This window comes from Pinus tabuliformis, chromosome 7 (genome assembly GCF_031772625.1).
Source record: "Pinus tabuliformis cultivar Carrire ecotype Pingquan chromosome 7, CPIR1, whole genome shotgun sequence".
Classification (NCBI taxonomy): Eukaryota; Viridiplantae; Streptophyta; class Pinopsida; order Pinales; family Pinaceae; genus Pinus; species Pinus tabuliformis.
The window spans coordinates 535,562,142-535,584,180 of record NC_142293.1 but is presented as its reverse complement, the minus strand read 5'-3'; the positions used below and the strand labels follow the sequence as shown (position 1 = coordinate 535,584,180).

General features: G+C 36.6%; 1 protein-coding gene and 1 long non-coding RNA gene across 2 annotated transcripts in view; both read right to left on the bottom strand.

Annotated features, from left to right (window-relative positions):
- Positions 1-1,831: 1,831 nt before the first annotated feature.
- LOC149248430 (uncharacterized) lies at positions 1,832-2,367 on the bottom strand. The gene is made up of 2 exons (XR_016265723.1): positions 2,275-2,367; positions 1,832-1,862 (listed from the first exon to the last, which is right to left on the bottom strand). It is a non-coding gene; the product is annotated as an uncharacterized LOC149248430 (long non-coding RNA).
- Positions 2,368-9,824: 7,457 nt separating this feature from the next.
- The window catches only part of LOC149248428 (mitochondrial ribosomal protein L51/S25/CI-B8 family protein), a 95,274-nt gene continuing 83,059 nt past the window's right edge, over positions 9,825-22,039 (bottom strand). Inside the window, exons 3-4 of the mRNA XM_089458423.1 lie at positions 10,489-10,595; positions 9,825-10,300 (exon numbers count right to left, since the gene is read on the bottom strand). Coding sequence (XP_089314549.1) covers positions 10,128-10,300; positions 10,489-10,595 — 280 coding nt within the window. The 3' untranslated portion in view covers positions 9,825-10,127. The remainder of the gene's footprint in view (positions 10,301-10,488; positions 10,596-22,039) is intronic.

The window sequence follows — 22,039 nt, the reverse complement described above, 5'->3', positions numbered from 1 at the left end:
GGATGAATTTGATCTTATAAAGACTTCAAACATTTGATGTCATACCCATTTGTTCATGCTAAAGGTACTTTCCTCATTGTGCCTGAACAAATGGCAAACAAAATCATGTGCCTAACACCTCAATAAGCACAGATCAGGTTTATTTCAATCCCAGCAGCAGCTCCAAGTGTCTTTTCGATTTGATCACTGAAGATTTGGGAATGTTACAGCCACTTCTTATTGATAGCAACAAGATTTCTTATGCAAGCATGTGTGCTGCTGCCTTACAGACCCTGACTCTACATCTGGAGATTCAAAAGGCAAATCCTCTCGAAAGGCTCTCTCAACATAAGACTCTTGCTGTAATACGAAAATATCCCCAAACTCAGCAGACAATTTGCGTAGTACCCCAGACTGGAGATCAAGGTTTCCTGCAAACTTTCCAACAGTAGTGACAATCACGCTAAAACCACGTCTCAAAAGTATTCCAAGTATGGTTTTTTTTGGGTACAGAGATATTGCAAATCCTGTAGAAAGGCTCTCTCAACATAGCACTCTTGCTGTAATGGGAAAATATCTCCAAACTCAGCACACAATTTGCATAATACCCGAGACTGAAGATCAAAGTTTTCTGCAAACTTTCCAACAGTAGTGACAATCATGCTAAAATCACTTCTCAAAAGTATTCCAATTATGTTTTTCTAGGTACAGGGATATTGTGCGGAAACTAGTGAGTCCAAGTGTTTGTCAGAGTAAGACAAGATTAGCCTTAATGAAATACTTGAAATTCATGTCATGACATATCTCCCAATTGTCAAATACAATACTCCTAATGAAGGGCACATTACTGGTGTCCGATCTATGGATATAAACAGAAATCTGATTCACCTGTGTATATTCTCAGCACTTTTGTTGCATATTAACAAATGAATATTTCTGAAATGGATTATTCAGTGTTCATGTCTGTAAGAGTTCGTGCTGATAAACAAACAGACCAGAATGTTCTCTATGAACCCCCAAATCCATAGTATCTTGTTGTATATCTTGTTGTTAATCATATCTTCTGTTGAAAATCACAAAAGTTACCTTCATGACCGGTCAGAGATAACAGACTATTTAAAACCGATGCCACAATAATATTCTAAAACATAATTCAAGGCCAAATCTATAAACTGCTTATAATAATTGTGCTACAGATTTCACCCTACAGTTACCTCTAATGAAAATTAGGTGTCCAACCTAATTCCTAACTGTTCTGGTAATTAGCTCAGCAGCGAATTACCCGCAAGTTACTCGCCATTAAGGATCTGACTGACAAGTACTGACAAATCTGCTTTGCAGCTGACGAGTTTGCTGGTGAGCGGAAACTTAAGACTTAGTTAACTAGGCTCGTCAACAAGGCCAAGGAGAGTTTGACTCAACAGACTCAACTAAGAATGAAACCACTTATATACGAGTGAAACGATCTAAATGTGAGACAGGAGAATGATTTCTTTGGAACACCATCCATTCATTTAATAATATGTTAGAACTAGGACAACAAGTGGCAATTTGTAGCAAGAGATCTTTTGCCCTTCGAAATGGGTAGCTATTAGATTCTTAAAGTTAAAAGTAATTTGTCTTTAAATATATAAAAGCATGGGAGAGTTGAATTGATAGACGTTCCTTTGCAAGTGAAGGAGGGATGGACTGGTTGTCTTATTCGGCACATATTTATTAAAACATCATAGAGACAGCGAAATAAAAGAAATAGGGCTAAAGGATAAAGGATTTCTTTTAATGTCATTGAAAAATTAACACATAAATACGATCGCTGATTACCTCTGGCCTTCTTCCCGATGTTAGAAAACAATCCAGGTCCCTTGCCCATCTCTCCGATAGATCTTCCATTTTTAGTCATCCATCAGCACAATGCAGAGATAAAGACACGAATTAATTGTTCCCCCAAAACACATATTATATATCTTAAATAATACTTCAAAATATAAAACAATATCGAAGAAGACGATTGAAAAACCCAGATGAGCCAGAAGAAGTCCCAATAACATATCTGAGAAACCGAAATAAATGCTTTCTGAAATTCCAAAATAAGCTAAAAACTGCAAATTTTCAACCCAAAAAAAGGATCGTGAACAGATAGATGTAAGATGCTCTGGGAATCATCTTTTGTATCGATTAAATAAAAAGATTTCAGGGAATGTGCAATGCCTTTGGTATTCGAGGTCCTCTGACCAAACGAATTTTATTTTTAATGGAAAAAGGTATAAATTCAACGAAAAAATGATGAGAAGATACCGCAATAGCTCGTGCTCGAGGGGGGAAAGATTCAATGGAGCGTCTGGCTGCAAGTGTTACTGGCCGGCCAGTTCAGCTCCACATCAAATAACCATGTTAAACGTCTGTAGAAATTCAACATTTTTTTATGGTGAATATTACATTATATGGGGAATGCTTCTCTCGGAACTTACTCCGGAGAATTAGCTGCTCGACACTCTCTGCATATGCAAACAGCTGGCACTTGCAGGATGCAGGACACTGCATGCATGACACGGAGAACAGGTAGCAAAAACTTAGGACAAACTAACTTTTAAGAAAAGTACACAGAAACTCTTTAGCCTAAGTTTTCAAAAAAGTATACAGGCCACTCCAAACTCTTTAGCCTAAGTTTTCAGAAAAGTATACCGTGCAGCCGGCAATAAGAGGTCGAAACACAAACTTTGGATAAAAATCTATTGAGCAGAAAATTTTATTTCAAACATTGGCTTAAACCTGACATGTACGGGAAATTTTACTTGGTCAAAGCTAATTAATTGCTGGTCAACGATCGATCGATCGCTATTAGTCTCAGGCAGGGACTAATAATAACTTTGGTAAAGTTAAAAATATTAATTCTTGACTTGTATAATTATGATTGATTTGATTTTAAAGTGGATTCCATATGTCGAGATCATCCTTGATCATTTAGACATGACTTTCTATTTTCTTAAAGTGAGTTCCAAATTGAGATGTGACTTATTATTTTTGAAAAGTCATATTAAAATTACTAGAAATGAAATTTTATTATAGGAGGTTCAAACAGAACTAAAAGATGTGATTTCTTCTAAAAAAAATTCATCCCGAGCCACCAAATTTTAACACTCTCTCTCAGGGAGGGAGGAATTTATTTATGCATCAAATATCTTTGCTTCTTCTGATCTCTTTCATTCATCTCAACTCAACTCTGCTCTGTAATATTTGTAACAATGAAGCCGCAATCTAAAGAAAAATCGTCCACTTAACACAAATTTGGAAAGGAAAGGATCATCACATGTCACATAGACCAGGATTAGACTCGGCCAATTTTCATCTCAAAAATTAGGTGATAGAACACAAAGATCACATAGACAAGTCACACAGACAAGAATCAAACACAACCAAGTGTCAAAGTGGTGGAACACCTGCATCCTAGACAAGTGATAATACACCTATTGGCCAGATATGTGCATTCTCTGGTGGATCAATTATTGTGTCTTCAACATACTCCCGAACTTCGTGTTCTTCAGGAGTGATATTTAGCCTTGCTTTCCATAGACCAAAATTTGAAGCATCATTCAGCTTCTCCTTTGTCTTAAAGTAGGACAAAGTCATCTTAATCAAAAAAAATTAGCAGCAAGTAGAGTCTCTTCAGGTGATCTCTGATCTCCTTGGACTTGTCTTCACCAAGGCTCTGACATCATGTTAAAATCTGAAAGTTTATGCAAAAATTTAAATATTCTTTGCAGAAACTTGAAAGTTCTATGCAGAAAATTGAATGTACTTTCAGAAAGTTGAATGTACGTTGTAGAAAATTGAATGGAACTAAATGTACTTAGCAGAGAGTTGAATGTACTTTGTAGAAAGTTGAATGCAATTTGTAGAAAATTGAATTTACTTTGCAAAAAAATAAATGTACTATGTTGTTACAATTACTTAGAATGCAGATTTTTAGTTCACAACTTTTTAGATCAGCAATTGTAGATAGAACATAAACTTAAGGACGGTCAAGCACAAATATGAGACACTGAGAGTTAGGTCCAATGACTAGGGAAAAACCCATAAGGGAAAAACCCAAATGATTATTCTTTTATTAGATTTATTCAATTGTTCAGCAGAGTACAGTAAAAGAGAAAATGATAATGATAATGAATAAAATCACCAATATTTGATCAACTTGTAGTTGAAGTGTCCTTGCTCTTTGCTTGAATATTTCCTTCTTGTCTTGATCAAAATTGTCCTTCACACTTGCTCAAATCCTTCCCTTGCTCTTACTCTTCACTTACTCTCACACTTCTCTTACACACACTCAACACTAGCTCTCATTTACAACCAGCCTAAATCAATCTTAACTCTGGATCTATCAAGCGCCAAGAGGGATCAAATCTCTCGAAGTGAAAAACTTTTTTTTAATGCAAAACTTGAGGAAAGGTTTGCACCTCGAGAGATTTGATCCCTCTCGGCGCTTGATAAATCTGGAGTCAAGATGGATCTAGGTTGGTTTCAATTGTGTGCGACAAAAAAAAATCTAACGAAAAGATAATTGATTTTATCAATAATATGTAAAATCATCTAATATTAATGTAATCATTTTAAATATTCTAAATATGTCTCAGATTAATCCGGTCCTTTTAATTTTGAGATGATAAATATTGTGAATAACTTTAATGATGAAAAATTATGAAATAAAAATTTTGAATGTAAAGTGACAATGTAATAGTGTTTGAATGATAGAAAATGTGAATATTAAGAATATAGTAAATTACAAATAGTCTTCATTGTGATTAATCTCAAACTATTTTCTTCTATTATTCTTATTGTCGCCCTTGTTACTTTTGTTGTCGTAAACCATTTAAATCTTTAGCTCGAGATATTATAGTAAACATCATACCTTGTCTCTCTTTCTCTCCAATATTAATAGGTTGAATTACTATAACACAAAAATCAATGTACATTGTCAATAATTTGTTATGCTTACACTGAAATCAATGCACAATATTAATCCAATCACTTTAAAATTAATGTACCATCATACATCCAATTACATCAAATTAGAAATCAACATCTACACTAAAATCAATACATCTAATGCAATAAATCAAATAATATTAGAAAACAACATTTACACTGAAATCAATGCATCTCATGCAAGCAATCAAATACGATTAGAAATCAACATTTACACTCAAATCAATGCATCTAGTGTAAGTAAAAAAATAGGTTTATAAACCAACGTCTACACTGAAATCAATGCATCTAGTGAAAGTAAGAAAATAGGAATTATAAACCAACATCTACACTGAAATCAATGCATCTAATGCAAGCAATCAAATATCATTCGAAATCAGCATCTACACTAAAATCAATGCATCTAGTGTAAGCAATGAAATAGGATTAGAAATCACAATCTAAACTGAAACCAATGCATCTAGTGCAATAAATATTCTTCCCTCTCCCCCCTCCATCTATATATATCTCCCTCCATCCCTCCTTCTTTGTCTCTCTATTTCAACCCCCCAAACACACGCTCTCTCACTCCATATCTACCAATCTCTTTGTCCCTCCATTTCTCTCTCTACATCTCTCTCTTCACTTTCCATCTATATAAATATCTCCCTTTGTGTTTCTATATCACCCCCAAAACATACACTCTATCCAATCTATCTCTCTCCCTCCCTCTCTCTCTTCCCCTTCTCTTCTTCTCCCCCGCTTCTCTCTCCCTCTCTCTCCATCTTTCTTATCACTCCCTCTCTCTCTCTCCACCCTTATCTCTTTATTTCTTTTTTCTTACCTCCCTCTCTCCTTCTCCAACTCCATCTCTCTTTCCCTCCCTCTCTCCACTCTCTCACATCCTCTCTCTCTCTAACTCTGTTACTATTTCCTTCCCTCTCACCTCTCTCTCCCCCATTCTCTCCATCTCTCCTTCTTTGTCTATTTATCTCACCCCAAACATACACACTCTCTCTCCACTTCTCACTCTCTATGTATTTCTTCTTCCCTCCCTCTCTCCTCCTCTCTCTAAAGTTCGCTCTCTCGTACTTCCTCTCTTTCCCTTTTTCTCCTACCTCCCTCTCTTCCCCCATCACTCTCTCTCTTTGCCCTCCAATCCTCTCTCTTACCCCATCACTCTCCTCCTCTCTTTCAAGTATTGTCTCTCGTTATTCCTCTCTCTCTCTCTCTCTCCAACTATGTTACTATATCTGTCCCTCTCCTTCTCTCCCCCCTTCTTTCAATCTCTCTTTCTTTGTCTCTTTATCTCACCCCTAAACATACTCTCTCTCTCTCTCCATCTCTCCCTTGTCACCCCCTCTCTCTCCACTTCTCACTCTGTCTTTCTTCTTCCCTCCCTCTTTCCTCTCTTGCAATTCCTCTCTCTCATCCTTCCTCTCTCTCCCCTTCTCTCCTACGTTCCTCTCTCTTCCCCCATCTCTCTCTCTCTCCCCCTAACTATGTTACTATATCCCTCCCTTTCCTTCCCTCGCCCCTTTCTCTCTCTCTTTCTTTGTCTCTTTATCTCACCCCTAAGCATACTCTCTCTCTCTCCATCTCTCCCCTATCAGTCCCTCTATCTCCACTTCTCACTCTATGTCTTTCTTCTTCCCTCCCTCTCTCCTCCCTTGCAATTCCTCTCTCCCTTCCTTCCCCTCTCTCCCTTTGTCTCCTACCTTCCTCTCTCTTCCCCCATCTCTCTCTCTCTCTCTCTCTCTCTCTGCCCTCCAATCCTCTCACTGTCTCCCTTCCTCTCTCCTTGTCTCTCTCCCCCTCCATCTTTGTGCCTCCCTCTCCCTCTCTTACCCTTCTCTACATCTCTCACTCATCTCCCTCTCTCTTTATTCCTCCTCTCCCCTATCATTAACTTTATCTCTATCTATCCCTTGTCACTCCCACTATCTCTCCACCTCTATCACTTTGTCTTTGTTCTTCCCTCCCATACATATCTAGAATTAATATATATCGTGATATATTAATATATATTATAATATAACAAATTTAATATTGTATGAATCCAAAATTATTAAATTTAATTATATATATATATATATATATATATATATATATATATTTCACTACTGATTCACGGATACCCATGGATCCGCTACGTCCAGGATCGAACAACGCTAGGGTCCGCTACGTCCAGGATCGAACAACGCTAGGGTGGACCGGGTGGACCCCACCCGAAGGGGGTCACACCCCTTGCCCTATTTACTGACCTAACTCCAAGAGCTTTCAGGTTTCGACCTTGTGACCTCCCATTGGCGAGGCACTTGATTGACCGATTGAGCTAACTCTTGGGGCTTAATATTATAATATATTAATATGAATACTAGATTTAATAATAATAATAATATCTTTTTATATTAATATTAGTGTTAATAATGTTTTTTTAATGGTATTAATAATAATTTAGCCCATAGTATTGGCCCATAGGCTTGCTATATAATTAGATGTTGATTTCTAATCCTATTTGATATATTTTTAGTTATTTATCATACTTTTTTATACCTCTTTTATATTTATTTATTTACTATACCTTTTTTATAAATATGGTATTTGACCCATAGTATTAATAATTATTTGTCCTATGGTATTTTGCTCATAGGCTTTACCTAAATAAAACATTTTTTTTCCAATTTTCGTAAAGATGATTTTTAATCCTATTTGATATATTTTTATTTATTTACCATACATTTTTATACCTATTTTATATTTATTTATTTACCATGCCTCTTTTATAAATATGGCATTTGGCCCATGGTATTAATAATTATTTCTCCCATGGTATTTGGCCCTTATGCTTCACCTAAATAAAACATTTTTTTTCACTTGTAGTAAAGAGCTTTTTGGAATAATATAAAAGGAGGTTTTATTTATTTACCATACCTCTAGTTTATTTATATTTTTATTTATTTACCATACTTTTGGAGTAAATAAAATATATATATATATATATATATTAATTTTAAATAAGGTCTACTTTAAATTAAAGTTTGACATCTACCCCATAAAGAAATTTATGGAATAAATATAAAAAGAGATTTTACTTATTTACCATATAACTAATTTATTTATATTTTTATTTATTTACCATACCATAAAATATATATATATATATTAGATTGATTTTTAAATAGGGCCAACATTAGATATAAAAAGTTAAATGTTAAAACATGTTTATGTTTTATGTATATTTACATTTTACATACGTTTTTATGTGAGATCTACGCCCATATTGGGTTGTTTACATTTAAGTGTTAACGTTTTTATGTGACAATGTGAGAACGACATTTACGTTTACGTGTTTATGTTTTTATGTGAAATCTACCCCACAGGGGAGGGGAGTACCTATCGGCACAATGAACATGCTACTTTCAACTATCACTTGCCGCTTAAATAGATTAGAAATGATAAGAGTTACAGAATGAATTGAGCCAATAAAAAATAATTTAATTCCATGACAAAAGAGTTGTTTGAAGAGAATTGTAACTCATTCCAAGAATAAAGAGAGCTACACGTTTTGAGGAGTTACAATTCAAATTAAGGACAGAGAGAGAGAATATTTGGTGAGTTACAAATAGAATTGAATGAGAGAATTACAAGTGCATTTAATGAAAAGGAATTTAGTGAGCGAGAATTACATTTTCTAAGTGTTGAGATGCCACAAATTTTAACAATGCTACATCTTAAATAATATAATTAAAGAGTTGGAAAAATTTTGAAAATGTAACATATATTACCTTTCAAAAGTATATAAGATGATGCCAGGTAAATTTTGAAAGAGGTACATCTTAAATAATATAATTACGGGGTTAGAAAAATTTTGAAAATGTAACATATGTTATATTTCAAAAGTATACAAGATGCCAGGTAAAGTTCCTGGTTCATAGCCACAAGAGAGGCCATTATGATTTCATAATGATGCCTTTCTGATTTCATAATGATACTTTCTGAAAAGCAAGGTTCTTCGTATCCAAGCCATCCTCTAAATTCTAAATATATACTGAAAGAGACCCTTCTCTTAAAAAGGCATTGACTCGTCTAAGTACATGTTTCCAACAAACCTATGGAGCTCTTGTGAGAGATGTATCACCGCAACCAAATGGTCTTTTATCAAGAAGTTATGCTTCACATCATTAATCTTCCATAAATAGACCAACATAGGACTATTGGGACTCTATAAACTCCATAGAGGTAAGAATTTCACGTCAATATTCTAAAAGCGTATATAATTGATTGATAATTTTAGCTGCTTTGCAGATTTACTCTAAAATAGAAATATAATTAGCCTTTTGAATCATTTATATGATATACAATATGCAGCCATATTTTGAAGATTACTTTCATATATATATGTGACAACATATATAGGCTTACATGGAAATGTTCAGATGGTTTTCTTCTTATTGTGCCTCAAGTGGTGGTAAGCGTTATCAATCTCTTGTGGTGTTCCTAAATGTATGTCACTTGAAACAAGCTCCACCAACTTTGACCACATTGTCATTTTAGTCCACATGTTCATGTCCGGTGAACAATTCATCGCCTAAGAGGTCTGACCAACTATAATTTAGCAACATGAGCATGAAATTCTTGGTCATGGTAATATTTAGGGCTTTGCTCCATTAATTGTTCAAATATAATTGAAAACCATCAGTACCTCTGTAGCTCCTGTGAAATATTTCATCCCAATAATACATGAATCCTGTGACCTTTTGACACAATCACTTCTGTTGCTATTCAACCTGGTACAGTGCTTATACCCATCGCAAAAGCCTGATTCCCAACTAAATTGTGAAAAAAATGAGATTATTCAGGAACAAAATGTGAAAAACAATACATGTGTTCAACCATCAGTGTAGGTCAATTATTAGTGTGGAGAAATAAGTAAAATCCATAGATTGCTGTAGACTTGTCCTCAATCATGGGAAGAAACTTAAAAATGCATTTCAAATGGAAGATTCTTGGGAATACCCTTCTAAAGGTAATAATATGAAGTAAAGTTTAAGCCTGTAGCTTTCCATTCAGACTTAGCATATTACTAAAATTAAGTTATGAATTCTATCTAGAGGAATTACAAAGTCGTCTAGCATGGCCAGTATGCAGAATGTAATCCACGATGATAGAGCTTGCAATAACTGACTTCAGATTCTGAGATCAGTCTTCCATGTTCCCTGTACACTTCGCCTTGAAATCATGTGTCGAGTTTTCAATTTGGTCACTTTCAATCCCAAGGCATTTCGGAGTCTTATTGCCTGTAGCAAAATATCTTTGGGGTCCACATTTCTAGAATCAACCATTCGCACTGTTGGGCACCCTATATATTAGATCAACAACATGCATCAGATAAGCAGTATACATAAGAAGAATGGAAGCTTCTTTTGTTCCACTATAGCTATAATATAGGACAACAAACGGTTTGACTTTAAGAACAAAGTACCAAAGAGGCTCCTTTCTCACAAACTATATTAAAAAACAGGGAGACTGAAAAATAGCAACGCTCACTATAATATCCTCTCAAATGTGGATGCTTCCCACGCCTCATTTCAATGACCACCTCCACCTGAGGGTTGCTCTTCTCGAACGACGGTAGATGAGACTGGATGAACTCTCTACATAAAAAACAATGGAAAATGGTTTTAGGAATAACTCAAACAAATCATAAGATATTGTGCCTTAAAAACTTCAATGTTAATGTGAAGAGAAACTACTATGCTGCTATATGTATAGGACAACCTCATGTACTACATCAAAAGGTTCTTGTAACGGTTCATTTCTCCAAAAGTTACATCAGACTTTACTGGTAAGCTACTTCTCAAGAAAAGTGTGACATGTTCTAAACAAGAGAATGGATAATGTACTGCATATCAATAGGCCTAGCAGAGCCACCATCAACCATGAACTGTCATACTGAACCTAGCCTGAAAAGATACTTTCTTGGCCAAAGAACATATCAGCAGGACCAACACTAGAATAACAATAACTAAGTCATTTAAGTCATTGATCTAACATCAGCTAATATCAAACATGGAGATGATTTTACAGAAACAGCTAAACACAACAAGAAAGCCAGCTAAAGTTACTAATATTGCAATCATCAGTTATCATTGAAAATCATCCCAGATCCAAGTCTACCAAGAATACGTGACAACTTTTATAGTTAAGCTTCTCAAACTATAGAAGGCACATGAACTGTGGTTGTGTTTTCCATCCCTTCCAACACCTGAACCATACTGTATGACCTTTCAACGATTCCTACTAGTATCAATAAATATCACCCTTAGTTACATAATGAAATGTCAGCATTAGCCAAGTCAAATTGGAGAAACAAAATAATATTATGTCACATCAACAAGAATAAATCATGACTAGAGACTTTCGAGGGGTATTTCGCATCTTTTCTAGAGCTTCAAGTGGAACACACTATAAATTTGCTAATTTTGACACCAATTTGAAGCAGGACAGAAAACCCATTTTGAATAAAGTGTTTCAAAGTGTTTTAATAAATTCTTGTGGATCAAACTTCATGGTATAGGCATGTCATTCAAGGCTGTGGGATCTTCTATCTCAGTCATATGGGTGGGTACCTTATGTCAAGTTTCTTTTCTTCATTACATCGCTTCCATCACCTATGGACATAAAGGGTTTATGTTATCTAAAAGAGAGCTGTCTTTCATATTGGTACTATAGCCATTGACCTTACACAAATATTGGAGATTAAAGATTGGAGTCAATTTCAAGGGAACAGCAAATGTAGATCACGTAGCTTGCTTGTACTTAGTAAAGAATGCTTTCTGAATTTATGCAGTTAAATAACTTATTTCCACACAAAATTTGTGAGTGCTGACTGTGTCACCAGTTTATATTCGATTGCCATATAGGAAGATATGCACTTTTTCTTTACAGTTTTGACCGTGCAGCTAGTACAAAAAGCCGAACTGTGAGACCTTCCTTTACAATAAAAAATGATCCATGACTAAACTACAAGTCTAATTTTATTATTTTTCCATTAACAACATTTTGAGGATTCCAGCCAAGACAAGTTAGGATTTGACACAGAGATTTTCTGCTTTGTAAGGCCTTAATTCTCAGACTGATTAGCCACTATTCTATATTATTTTAAAATTTAATAAGTTATACACTTCAGCCCCTTCAATTGCAAATTGAAAGACTTATATTGCTGCATGTGTTTGACTTTCTTCTTGCTGCAGGTTTTTATTCACTGCTTTAGGAAGCATTGAATTGCCATTTATGGCATTCAAGGACTTGAAACTGACTCTTGTAGGTAGTGAGGACAAACATGGTGGCTTTGAAAGTAAACAGGTTCCTCCCAAAGAATTTACCAGAAAGTAATCAAATTGACTCTTATTCTTGCAAAAAGCTTCATTCTTTTAAAACCAGCACACACACATACACACACACACACACACACACATATATATATATATTTGTTGATTTTTGTGTAGCATCAGGAGGTATTCCCGCTTTGCTAAAAGGTCTCCAAGTCAGCCTAGATGAATTAGAAAAAAAATTATATTAGAAGGACAGGTCGGCCCGGGAAGAATTCAAGTAGGACAGCCTATGAAGAGCTGTGTCTCTTGGGTTGTCACACCCCCATTCAACTTGTATAAATAGACATTGTGACGCCTCATTTCAACACCAACAAAGAACAAGTTTTCTTCATCATTCTTAGCCCTCTTGGACAGCCGCACATGTGGAGAAGGAAGACAAGTTTGACCATCTTGACCAAGCTGATCTTACCTCTGTTTTGACTGAGTTTGACTTGCATTGACCAAGTTGTTTTATATCAGATTTAACCACAGGAAGGCCGCAGTTTGACCGCAGGAAAGCTGCAGTTTGACCACAGTTGAACACAGGATTTTGACTGCAGGTCCAAATTTGATCACAGGACCGAACTTGACCAGTCCTATTTTGACCAGGCCATTGACCAGTGTTGAAATTCTGATATTTAACTGGTTTGACCAGCATTGACTTGCCAAAGTATTGACCAGGTTTCACTGGTATTTTGACTTGGATATTGGCACAAATTTCTAGACAAATGGATGATTTGTAAACCTTGCTAAAAAAATAATTGTCTCTACTGTGCATGGCTGTCTTTCTATGATCTTTACTGTTTCCACATCATTTCTGTTGATATTTTCTGAAGTGTAATTATTCAATGATAGTAGTGGCATAAATACCGATTGGAAATCATTAGGAAGTAATTATCTGGCAGAAAATTGTATTCTACAGTACATCTTGTAGAAAATTCAACAGTATTCCATTCACATAGATTATGCTAAAGTTGTAGACAAAACTTAGCCAAGTTTAGATAGGCATTTCCTGAATCATGTTCCACCTGAGGTGACCATAATAACTGGATGAAAGAAAGCTAGGAGGCTCTTGGCCAGAAAGTTGAGATTAACAGAAAACTCACCAACTTCTTTTTCCCATTTCCATCTGTCAAACATGGACATTCAGCAAAAGTTTTCAGGCAAGGACAATGGATGTGTCCCAGTTCAGGCAAACCCTTCTCACCCAACAAGTCAACTCAGGTTCGATGCCTGGTCAGGACTGACCTGCAATTCATGGGCTGTCTCTTTCCCATTTACAAAGTTCATCCAATTTAACTAATATCAGCTTTCTGCTGCCAGACCCACAAACCATGCCAGTTAAAGTCAATATGTCCAATGACCTTAGTGTAGTAAAGCAAAAAGTAGCACAAAAGGTGGACTATATTTATCTGCCGAATTGTTGCTTCCAATGATCGTGATCACAACGTAAGAGTGTTCTTACATGGGCATCCCACATTTGCACATATCAGCCTACTTCACCATATTTTACAACAAAGAAACAACCCGCTAAAGAACAGCTTAAAATATACCCCAGTTGACAAACAAGACAAGGGTTGGACGGAAGTTTATAACAATAATCCATAGTGTCACTCTGCCAAAATCCTTTTAGAACTTAAAAGGACATTAGAGGTACACCTGTTTCTCAGCAGAGTCAAGCAGAACAAACTAAACTTCCCCAAAACAGGGAGCTAGATGAAAGTACACTGCTCAAAGAAGACCTGAGGTGAGTCAACAAGCACACTTCATAGTGTGAGGAAGAAACATCATAAGTTGGCAGGTCAAGGGGATTTTTAGATCAAGAGGAACTGTCCCAAGACTCTTCAGATATAAACCAGGTCTCGAGTACACAGGGATATCAGTTGATGATGCTGTTCCAAACACTTATGCCACATGTACAAAACTCCGATCAAAACAATAAAGAATATTTGAAAAGACAACAGTCTGCATTTGTGAAAAGCTTGAATAGAAGGATTTATACTTTACACCACGTTGCATGGAATTTCTCCTATAGCTTACTATTTAATGGCAAAAAATTAGGGTACTAAGGCCCCACACTTTGACTTGGTTTCAATTTTTATTTTATTTCTTTTGAGTTTTAGAAAAAATGGTCTTTTGCAAGGATCTGCTGCTTTGAACTTTCCTGCAAATGTATCTCAAGCAGATCCTCCAGCACTTCCAAAATGCTATGTAAACTCATTGTGCAATCTCCATAGGTAGATCCTGTGACATGATCAGCAATAATACTGGAGGAGGATGGTAGCAGGAACCAATTATGAGGCAAATTCCAATTATAACAAGAAATGCACTCAAAGAAGTCTCAAACAAAAATCTCGCCATATAGTATTGAAGAGAATCTACTTAGGATGGATTGACCCCTTTTCAATGTGATAGTACTGTTAAGACCTTCCATGATCTTTTCATCCAATCTCCTTAACCAATGTTGTTAATTTTCCACTATTCTATGCTGTTACAATCACTTTAGCCCAATTCTTAAGTTCAATTAGCAATCAATTTGATCTTCCGGTAAAGACTAGCAATTGTAGATAGAACAGTAAATGCAATATACAATAAGAGACAATCAGAAGCTAAGTCACATGACACGAGGACACGAGACACGAAGGACACGTAAATACGAGTATTCAATACGAAACGCAGCGACCTGGAAACATGACACGGGGGACACGTTTTGTATATATATATATATATACCGAAATATAGTTTTTTATCCATATTAAATTGCAGGTTGCAGCTTATCTAATTAAATTAAAATATAATTACTTCTCAAAGTTCATAGTTCACTTTAAAAAAATAAATAGAATCAAAATTTACTATTTAGAAATTAGAATGTGATATGCTTGGTCTTGATTCTTGAATATTCAATGTTCATTGTTCATGTACAACTTACAAGCACATAAGAAAATAACTAAATTCTAATCCTATTGATTTCCTCTGCCCCTCTTGCGAGAAAATGTCACAGCTTTCCCTTTCCCTCTAGATGTAGATGCTAGTGCTGGTGGAGTTGGCAGTGGAGTTTGCTATGCTCTAGAAGCTGAAAAACTAGAAGTAGGAGCTATAGGAGGTAGACCATGTCCTCTACTGGTGGCAGGGGTAGCCCGGGCAGGTGGTGTCACCTGGAAACATTACAATCCCCCAATCCTGAAATCCTGAAAAACTGATAAGTCTGCTGCATTTTGAATGAAATCTAAAATTCTACTTTCTCCATATGAAATTCAATGAGGCCGGAACCACTCTCAAACATCCTGAGTCATTTCATGGTAATGTTAAAAATTTAAGTAAAAGGATGAAAATGAAGATTAAGGAGAATATCACTTACTTTAAGAATTTAACATTACCATGAATAGCATATCAATACTAGGGCCTAGACTTGATCATTAAGCTGCCCCACTCAAAAATTATTTGTTTCTTTCAAAAAAAATTGCAGCTTATGCAGGCAGCGTTTTCTATCAACGGAATACGCGTTTTCCAGATGCATGACACGACAAAAACCGATGAATCCGTTTTACATTTTACAGGATATGATGAAAAACGTTTTCGACACGTTTTAGGGCCGTTTCGTGTCCGACACGTAAAAAATGGGACACGGGACCTTGGAGGACGTGTCCTGTGACTTAGATCAGAAGCAATGACAAGAGATACCAAGATTGTTCAAAGACTAGGGAAAAACCCGAGGGGGAAAACCCTTTCAAATTCTTCTTCTTATTAGATTGTCATAAAATGTTCAGCCGAGAGTACAATGATCCAATCCAACAATGACTCAAAGTCAACCTTTGACAATCCAAATAGACAAACCAATATCAAACCAATAATGAGCCTCAAAAGTCAATTCTGGTCAAATGTCAAAGTCTGCAATTCTGTCCAAGTCAACAGCAGTCAAAGTGTGCCCTAACCAGTCAAAGTCAACGGTCAAAACAGTCCTCCAAGAGCTCGGTCAACAGTCCACAAACTCAGCCTTCAATGCTGGTCAAACAGAGGTCAAAACAGTCCCAAACCAAGCAGTCAAACCTGGTCAACAGAGAGAGATTCCCTGCGGTCGAAGTCTGCAGTCAAGTCTGTGGTCAATGCAGGTCAAAGTGCCCAGATCTCCTCGGTTCTTGTGCCAAATAATGTGGCCTAGAAGAACAGAAATTTTCCCAAAAGATCAAAGTCAAAATATGCCCAAAACATCAAGGTCAATGCTGGTCAAGTCTCCCAAAACAGATGTAGATTTCGGCCAATAGAAAAGAAGACTTCCTGCTTCGCACATGTGAAGAGAACCCTGCAATTTTCAGTTTGTACGAACCAATGAGAGAAGAGAGAGATGCTTGATGTGATGTCTCCAAATGAGGTGCCTTGACTTGTATTTATAGGCGTTGGAGGAGGGCTAATTAGCCTCTTTAGGCCGACCTTAACTTTTGTGCCATTGTGGGTTTTCTCATCAAAAAAACATTTTTCCTTCACCAAATTGAGTACTTCCAGGGGCAATTTTGGGTCGCTTTGAATGAATAATATTGTCCAATGAAGGGAATTTACCCCTGATTTGCCAAATTAACACTCCCTCTCAACTAGGGGGGAATTTCCGACTGCAAAATATGTCCCATGATCCATCTCAAATGTCTCATCATCATCAAGTCAAATGTCATCTCTACTCATCTCTATTCATTTCTTCTGCTCATCTTTGCTCATTTGTTGAACACTCTCGAATCTAAAAGAAGAAGAATTTGACATCATAGGGGAGCTCAAGCTACAACCCTCTATCCAATGACAATAGGCGAGATCCATCTACCGGCAAGGATCACATCCATCTTGTTGTTTAGTCAACAGGCGAGACCAAACTTGCCATATAGGGTAGAGATCACATCCATCCTATCATCCAGTGACAATTGGGCAAGATCCATCTACCAACAAGGATCACATCCATCCTATCATCCAGTGACAATTGGGCGAGATCCATCTACCAGCAAGGATCACATCCATCCTGTTGTCTAGTCAACAAGCGAGACCAAACTTGCCATATAGGGTAGAGATCACAACCATCCCAATGTCTATTGATCTTCCCAAGTTGACCCTGAAGAGTCAAGTGGTAGAACACTTGCATCCTCTATACTTGAGCAAGATCCACTTGCTATGCAAGGATCACACCATCTCAAGTCATCTCAACCCATTGGCCAAATGGGGAGGCAATCCCAACAAGCCCTGCTTGTGGGTAGGATGCATACTGGGGTATACTCTGTCAATCATGATAGGGGGAGATACCCAACTTGTCATAAATGACAAGGATCACAGCCAGATACTACTTACCACAGAGGGTAAGGATCACAACCATCCTATTGTCCAGAGATACCTCAACCCCAGGAGCTCTCAGGCTCAATTCCTATCCCTGTGAGCTCAAACAAGGAGGAAGAACATAGCTCAGTGTTCTCGATCAGTCGGGACCCTTACCTGGGAGGGTCACATCCATTAGTCAGAGTTGCTCTCTAAAGACCAGGAACTTCCTTTTAGGCAAAGCCTTGGTGAGTATGTTCGTTATCTTCTCGTTAGTCGACACATGGTGGAGTCTTACGGCTCCTCTCTATACCATGTCTTGAATGTAGTGGTACCTGATCTCAATGTGCTTGGACTTGTCATGAAATACGAGATTCTCTACCAATCGAATCCCACTCTTGTTGTCGTAATATATCATTGTAGCATCTAGGACTTGCTCAAATAGCTCTCCAAAGAGATTTCCCAACCAAATGCTAGCAACAATGTATTCGCTCTAGTCGTGCTTAAAGCTACGAACTTTTGTTTCCTACTCATCCAAGATATCATAGTGGATCCCAAGCTAAAGCAGCGTCCTAATGTGATCTTCCTGTCAATAATGTTTCCTGCAAGGTTAATTAGGAGCAGGAGCAGGGAGCAACATTTTCAAAAGCTCCCGGTTTGGGAGTGAATCAGGAACAAATTTTTATATAATATATATTTTGATGCATATATGTCAACAAAAGCATGTAGAATGATGAATTAGATATAAAAGGCATAAAAACATGGATTGAACCATATAACATCAATCATCTAGAAGTTATAATCTTCATCAACCACGTCCTCAAGTTAGTAACATACAACATATTGAGTCCCATGATTCATCAATCTTAAAGTTTCAAGCTTTCAAAATTCGATATTTAACATTTATCATCATTGATCACAAAATTTGTAACTTGTACTTGTAACCATTACCATTACCAAGTAACCAAATGATAACAAAGAATATCTAACATGAAATGAAATGTTTCAACTTTCACAAAGCATCATATTCATAATTCATTACCAATGAGTTAGAAATGCCAACTTCAAATTTAAATTGTCATATATTGTTTACAAATAATACCATAATAAATATGAAAGAGTCAATAGTTATAAAAGTACTAGAAACTAGAAGTACTTGCTATTAAAGTTTTGCAGGTACATGATCTTCAAGATGTTGAAGATGTTTTTAATGATGAGATGAGCATGATGAAGGAAGCTACAAGAATGATAAATAATCAAAGATGACCTTGATGTCATGAGAAAGAAATGAAGCAAAGTTACTCTGATATTATAAAAAGGAAGTTGTTGATCTCCCTAAGTTGAGAGGGAGCTTGGATAGAAGAAAGGTATATCTCCCCAGTTGAGAGGGAGGGCATATTATGACAGTCATAATGAATACCTTGAAGAAAGAACGAAACTAAAGAATGAATGAAAGAACTACAGATGGATGTTCATAATTCATTAAGTTGCAAACAAAAGACTTGAGGAGTGAAAGAGGAAAGTTTTCGACAAGTTGTATTTCGATAACTTGATGATGATATTAGTCGCATCAAGGTGATTGAGGACCCCGAAGGTTTGCGTTTACTTGTATATATGTTTGAAGGTTTATTACTAATTGGGGTTGTGAATGTATAGGATCTCTCCATAAAATGGTTGAACGCTTGGAGTGGTGGATATATATCTTATTTAGTTGATAAGGAGAGATGAAGCATATTATGACAGCGAGATGCTTGGGAGGACATCTAGTTGGTTTATGTGTTGATGTCTAGATCCCGAAGTAGGGAGGGTGGCATTGGTCATGGAGCTCTGACCTTGGATGCACACCTAGATCCTCAGGTTAGTGTTAGAGCTTAAAAGCCTAATGGTACCTAGATTGGCTAAAGCTTGAGTACACCATAGTCCCACCCGATTAGAGTACCTTGATCAGGTATCTAATCTGTAGCACTACGTGTGTTGTGACTCTTTATAGAGTATATCATTTGAGATCTTCCATGTACCTTTGTATATATGTAATTATGAATACCTCCCTAGTTAAGAGGGAGTGTTGAAAAATGTAAGTAGTGTCGGTCTTCATAATTGTATTTGAGTCATGATGTAATGTATTTGTCAAAAGAAATAAAAAGAAATTGTATTGTAAAGAAATTAACTTATTAAAGCATGGGTTTCATGCTTGGATCAATCGTTCTTAGGTCAAAGCCTCTAATTCTAGGCTTCTAGGGTTTACGTCAAATGTGTTTGTCCATGTCATAATATAAAAGACCCTTGGGCTTTGTCAATCAATAAAGAATTTTATTTTTATGTAAAATAGGTCATTTAGGCCTCCTCCACCAAGTCGGCCTCGACCTGGACAAGTCAAAAAATTAGGGAGGCAGAATCCACGATAAAAGCGCAACAACTCGACTCATTTGGAGCACATCAACTACAAGTTTGATCTGCAGTCATTGGAGATAGAAAAAGGGTGTGATATTCAAGGAAGAGGAAGAAAACCCTAGTGAAATAGAAGGAAGGCTTTGTCAAGGAAAAAGAAGAAGAAATTTCTCTCTACTCTCACACATGCGAAATTTTGAAGTTGTCGTGGAGGTCGAAATTTTGGATTTGCAGTAGGGCCGAAATTCTAGTTACTAAGAGGCCAAAATTTTGGATTGTTGTTAGGTTGTAGTTGTTGGACAAGAAAAGACTACTGAAGTTTGTTGAATCATATTGCAAGGCTGACTTGGTGGAGGAGGAAGGTCTTTTGGTCTAAGGTCTTGGTCTATTTCAATTTGATTAGTAGAAGAGTTTGACTAGGTTTTCCCCTATAGAGGGTTTTTACCCTGGCTGAGTGCCTACATCTGATGTCATTGATCTTCATGTTTTGATTTGATGATTGCTTGATGAAACAAGAACATGAAGAAAGTCATTAAGGCAACAAGAATATCACAAGTAATTATCAACATAAGAAAATCTTTCTACCTTTCTAATTTTCTAACATGTTCTTCATGTTTGTAGGGTTATTTGAGTCAAAAGAAAATTTGTCATGAGTCAAGCAAATGTATTTGAGTCAAAGTCCCATTTGGACTTGTTGTAAGAAAAAGAAAAATATTTTATTTTGAGTCAAAAGAGTCTAAAATGTCACAACAAGACCAAGTCGGCCCTCCTTGGGAACAAGTCAGCCTGGGCTCCAAGAGCCACCTATTCGACCTCCTGGATGTGTATATATAGAGAGAAACTCGACCATTTTGGAGACCATTCATTCACTCATCATGTACATTGATTTATGTGCCAAGATAAGAAGGAAAACTAGTGAAATTAAAGGAGAAAGAAGGAGGTCAAAGCAGAGAGATGAATAAATTTTTGCCTTAGTTCTGCGAATTTCTCTGAGGTATTTCAAGGGTTGAAATTTCAAGTGGCCAAATGTTGAGAATTCAATAGGGCAATGAATATGTTAACTCTCTTTACTTGACAACTGTTTGTGTTACCTTTTACTTATTTGCTTTGTTCGTTATTATTCCAATGTGCAATACATCAAACAGCTACCAAAACAGTAAGAACAATGACACAATATATAGGTTGCAAGCCAGGGCCAAAACCCCTCCTCTTGAGGGGAAAACCTGAAAATCTCTTCTTATCTTTCAGATCTTTCAATTGACGAATACCATGACCTAGACTCAGACAAATACCCTCCAAGATAAAGTCTTACGTGGCCTCCTACTGCAACATCTTTGATCTCCCAGTAGATCTGAAATTCTGCTCCACAGCAACTGCTATAATTGTTGTTGCTTCTCTAGGAGACTTCGATCTCCCTCTAACAACCTTCCTCTTGACTTCATTTGCTTGACTTGAGTCCTAGGACTAGTAAGATTCCCCAAGAGACCTTTGCTTGCCTTCCCTTCTCTCTTGCTTCCAAAATTGAACCTCAAACTATCCTAGAACAGAAACCCTAACTTCTCACTTCCACAAGAATAGAGAAAGACCCAAACACTTCAACTTCTTCAACCTTCTCTTCTTCGCACTAACTTCTTCGACTTCCTTTTCTTCTGTCTTCTTCGCATAAGAGATGAGAGAGTGAGTGATTCAAATGGAGGACGAGTTCCTCTTATATATAGGCTTCCTCAAGGGTGGACATGGATCTTCATGTAGGCTGACTTGACAACTCATTAGGCCGACTTGATCTTAGAGGTATTTTGACACTTTCAAGACAAAATATTTTTTTCTTTGCAATTTACAATGTGCCCATAAGGTCTTCCATATATGACAATGACTCTTATACCTAGGGCAAACCCTAGATGCACTCAATGGGTGATTGACCTATAAAATAAAAGAACTTGATCATGAAACCCGTGCTTCAATAATAAAAATAATTTCTTTTTCATTTTACATTTACAAGAATACATTTCATACTAATGAAGACCGAACCTAGTTACGAATTTTTCAACACT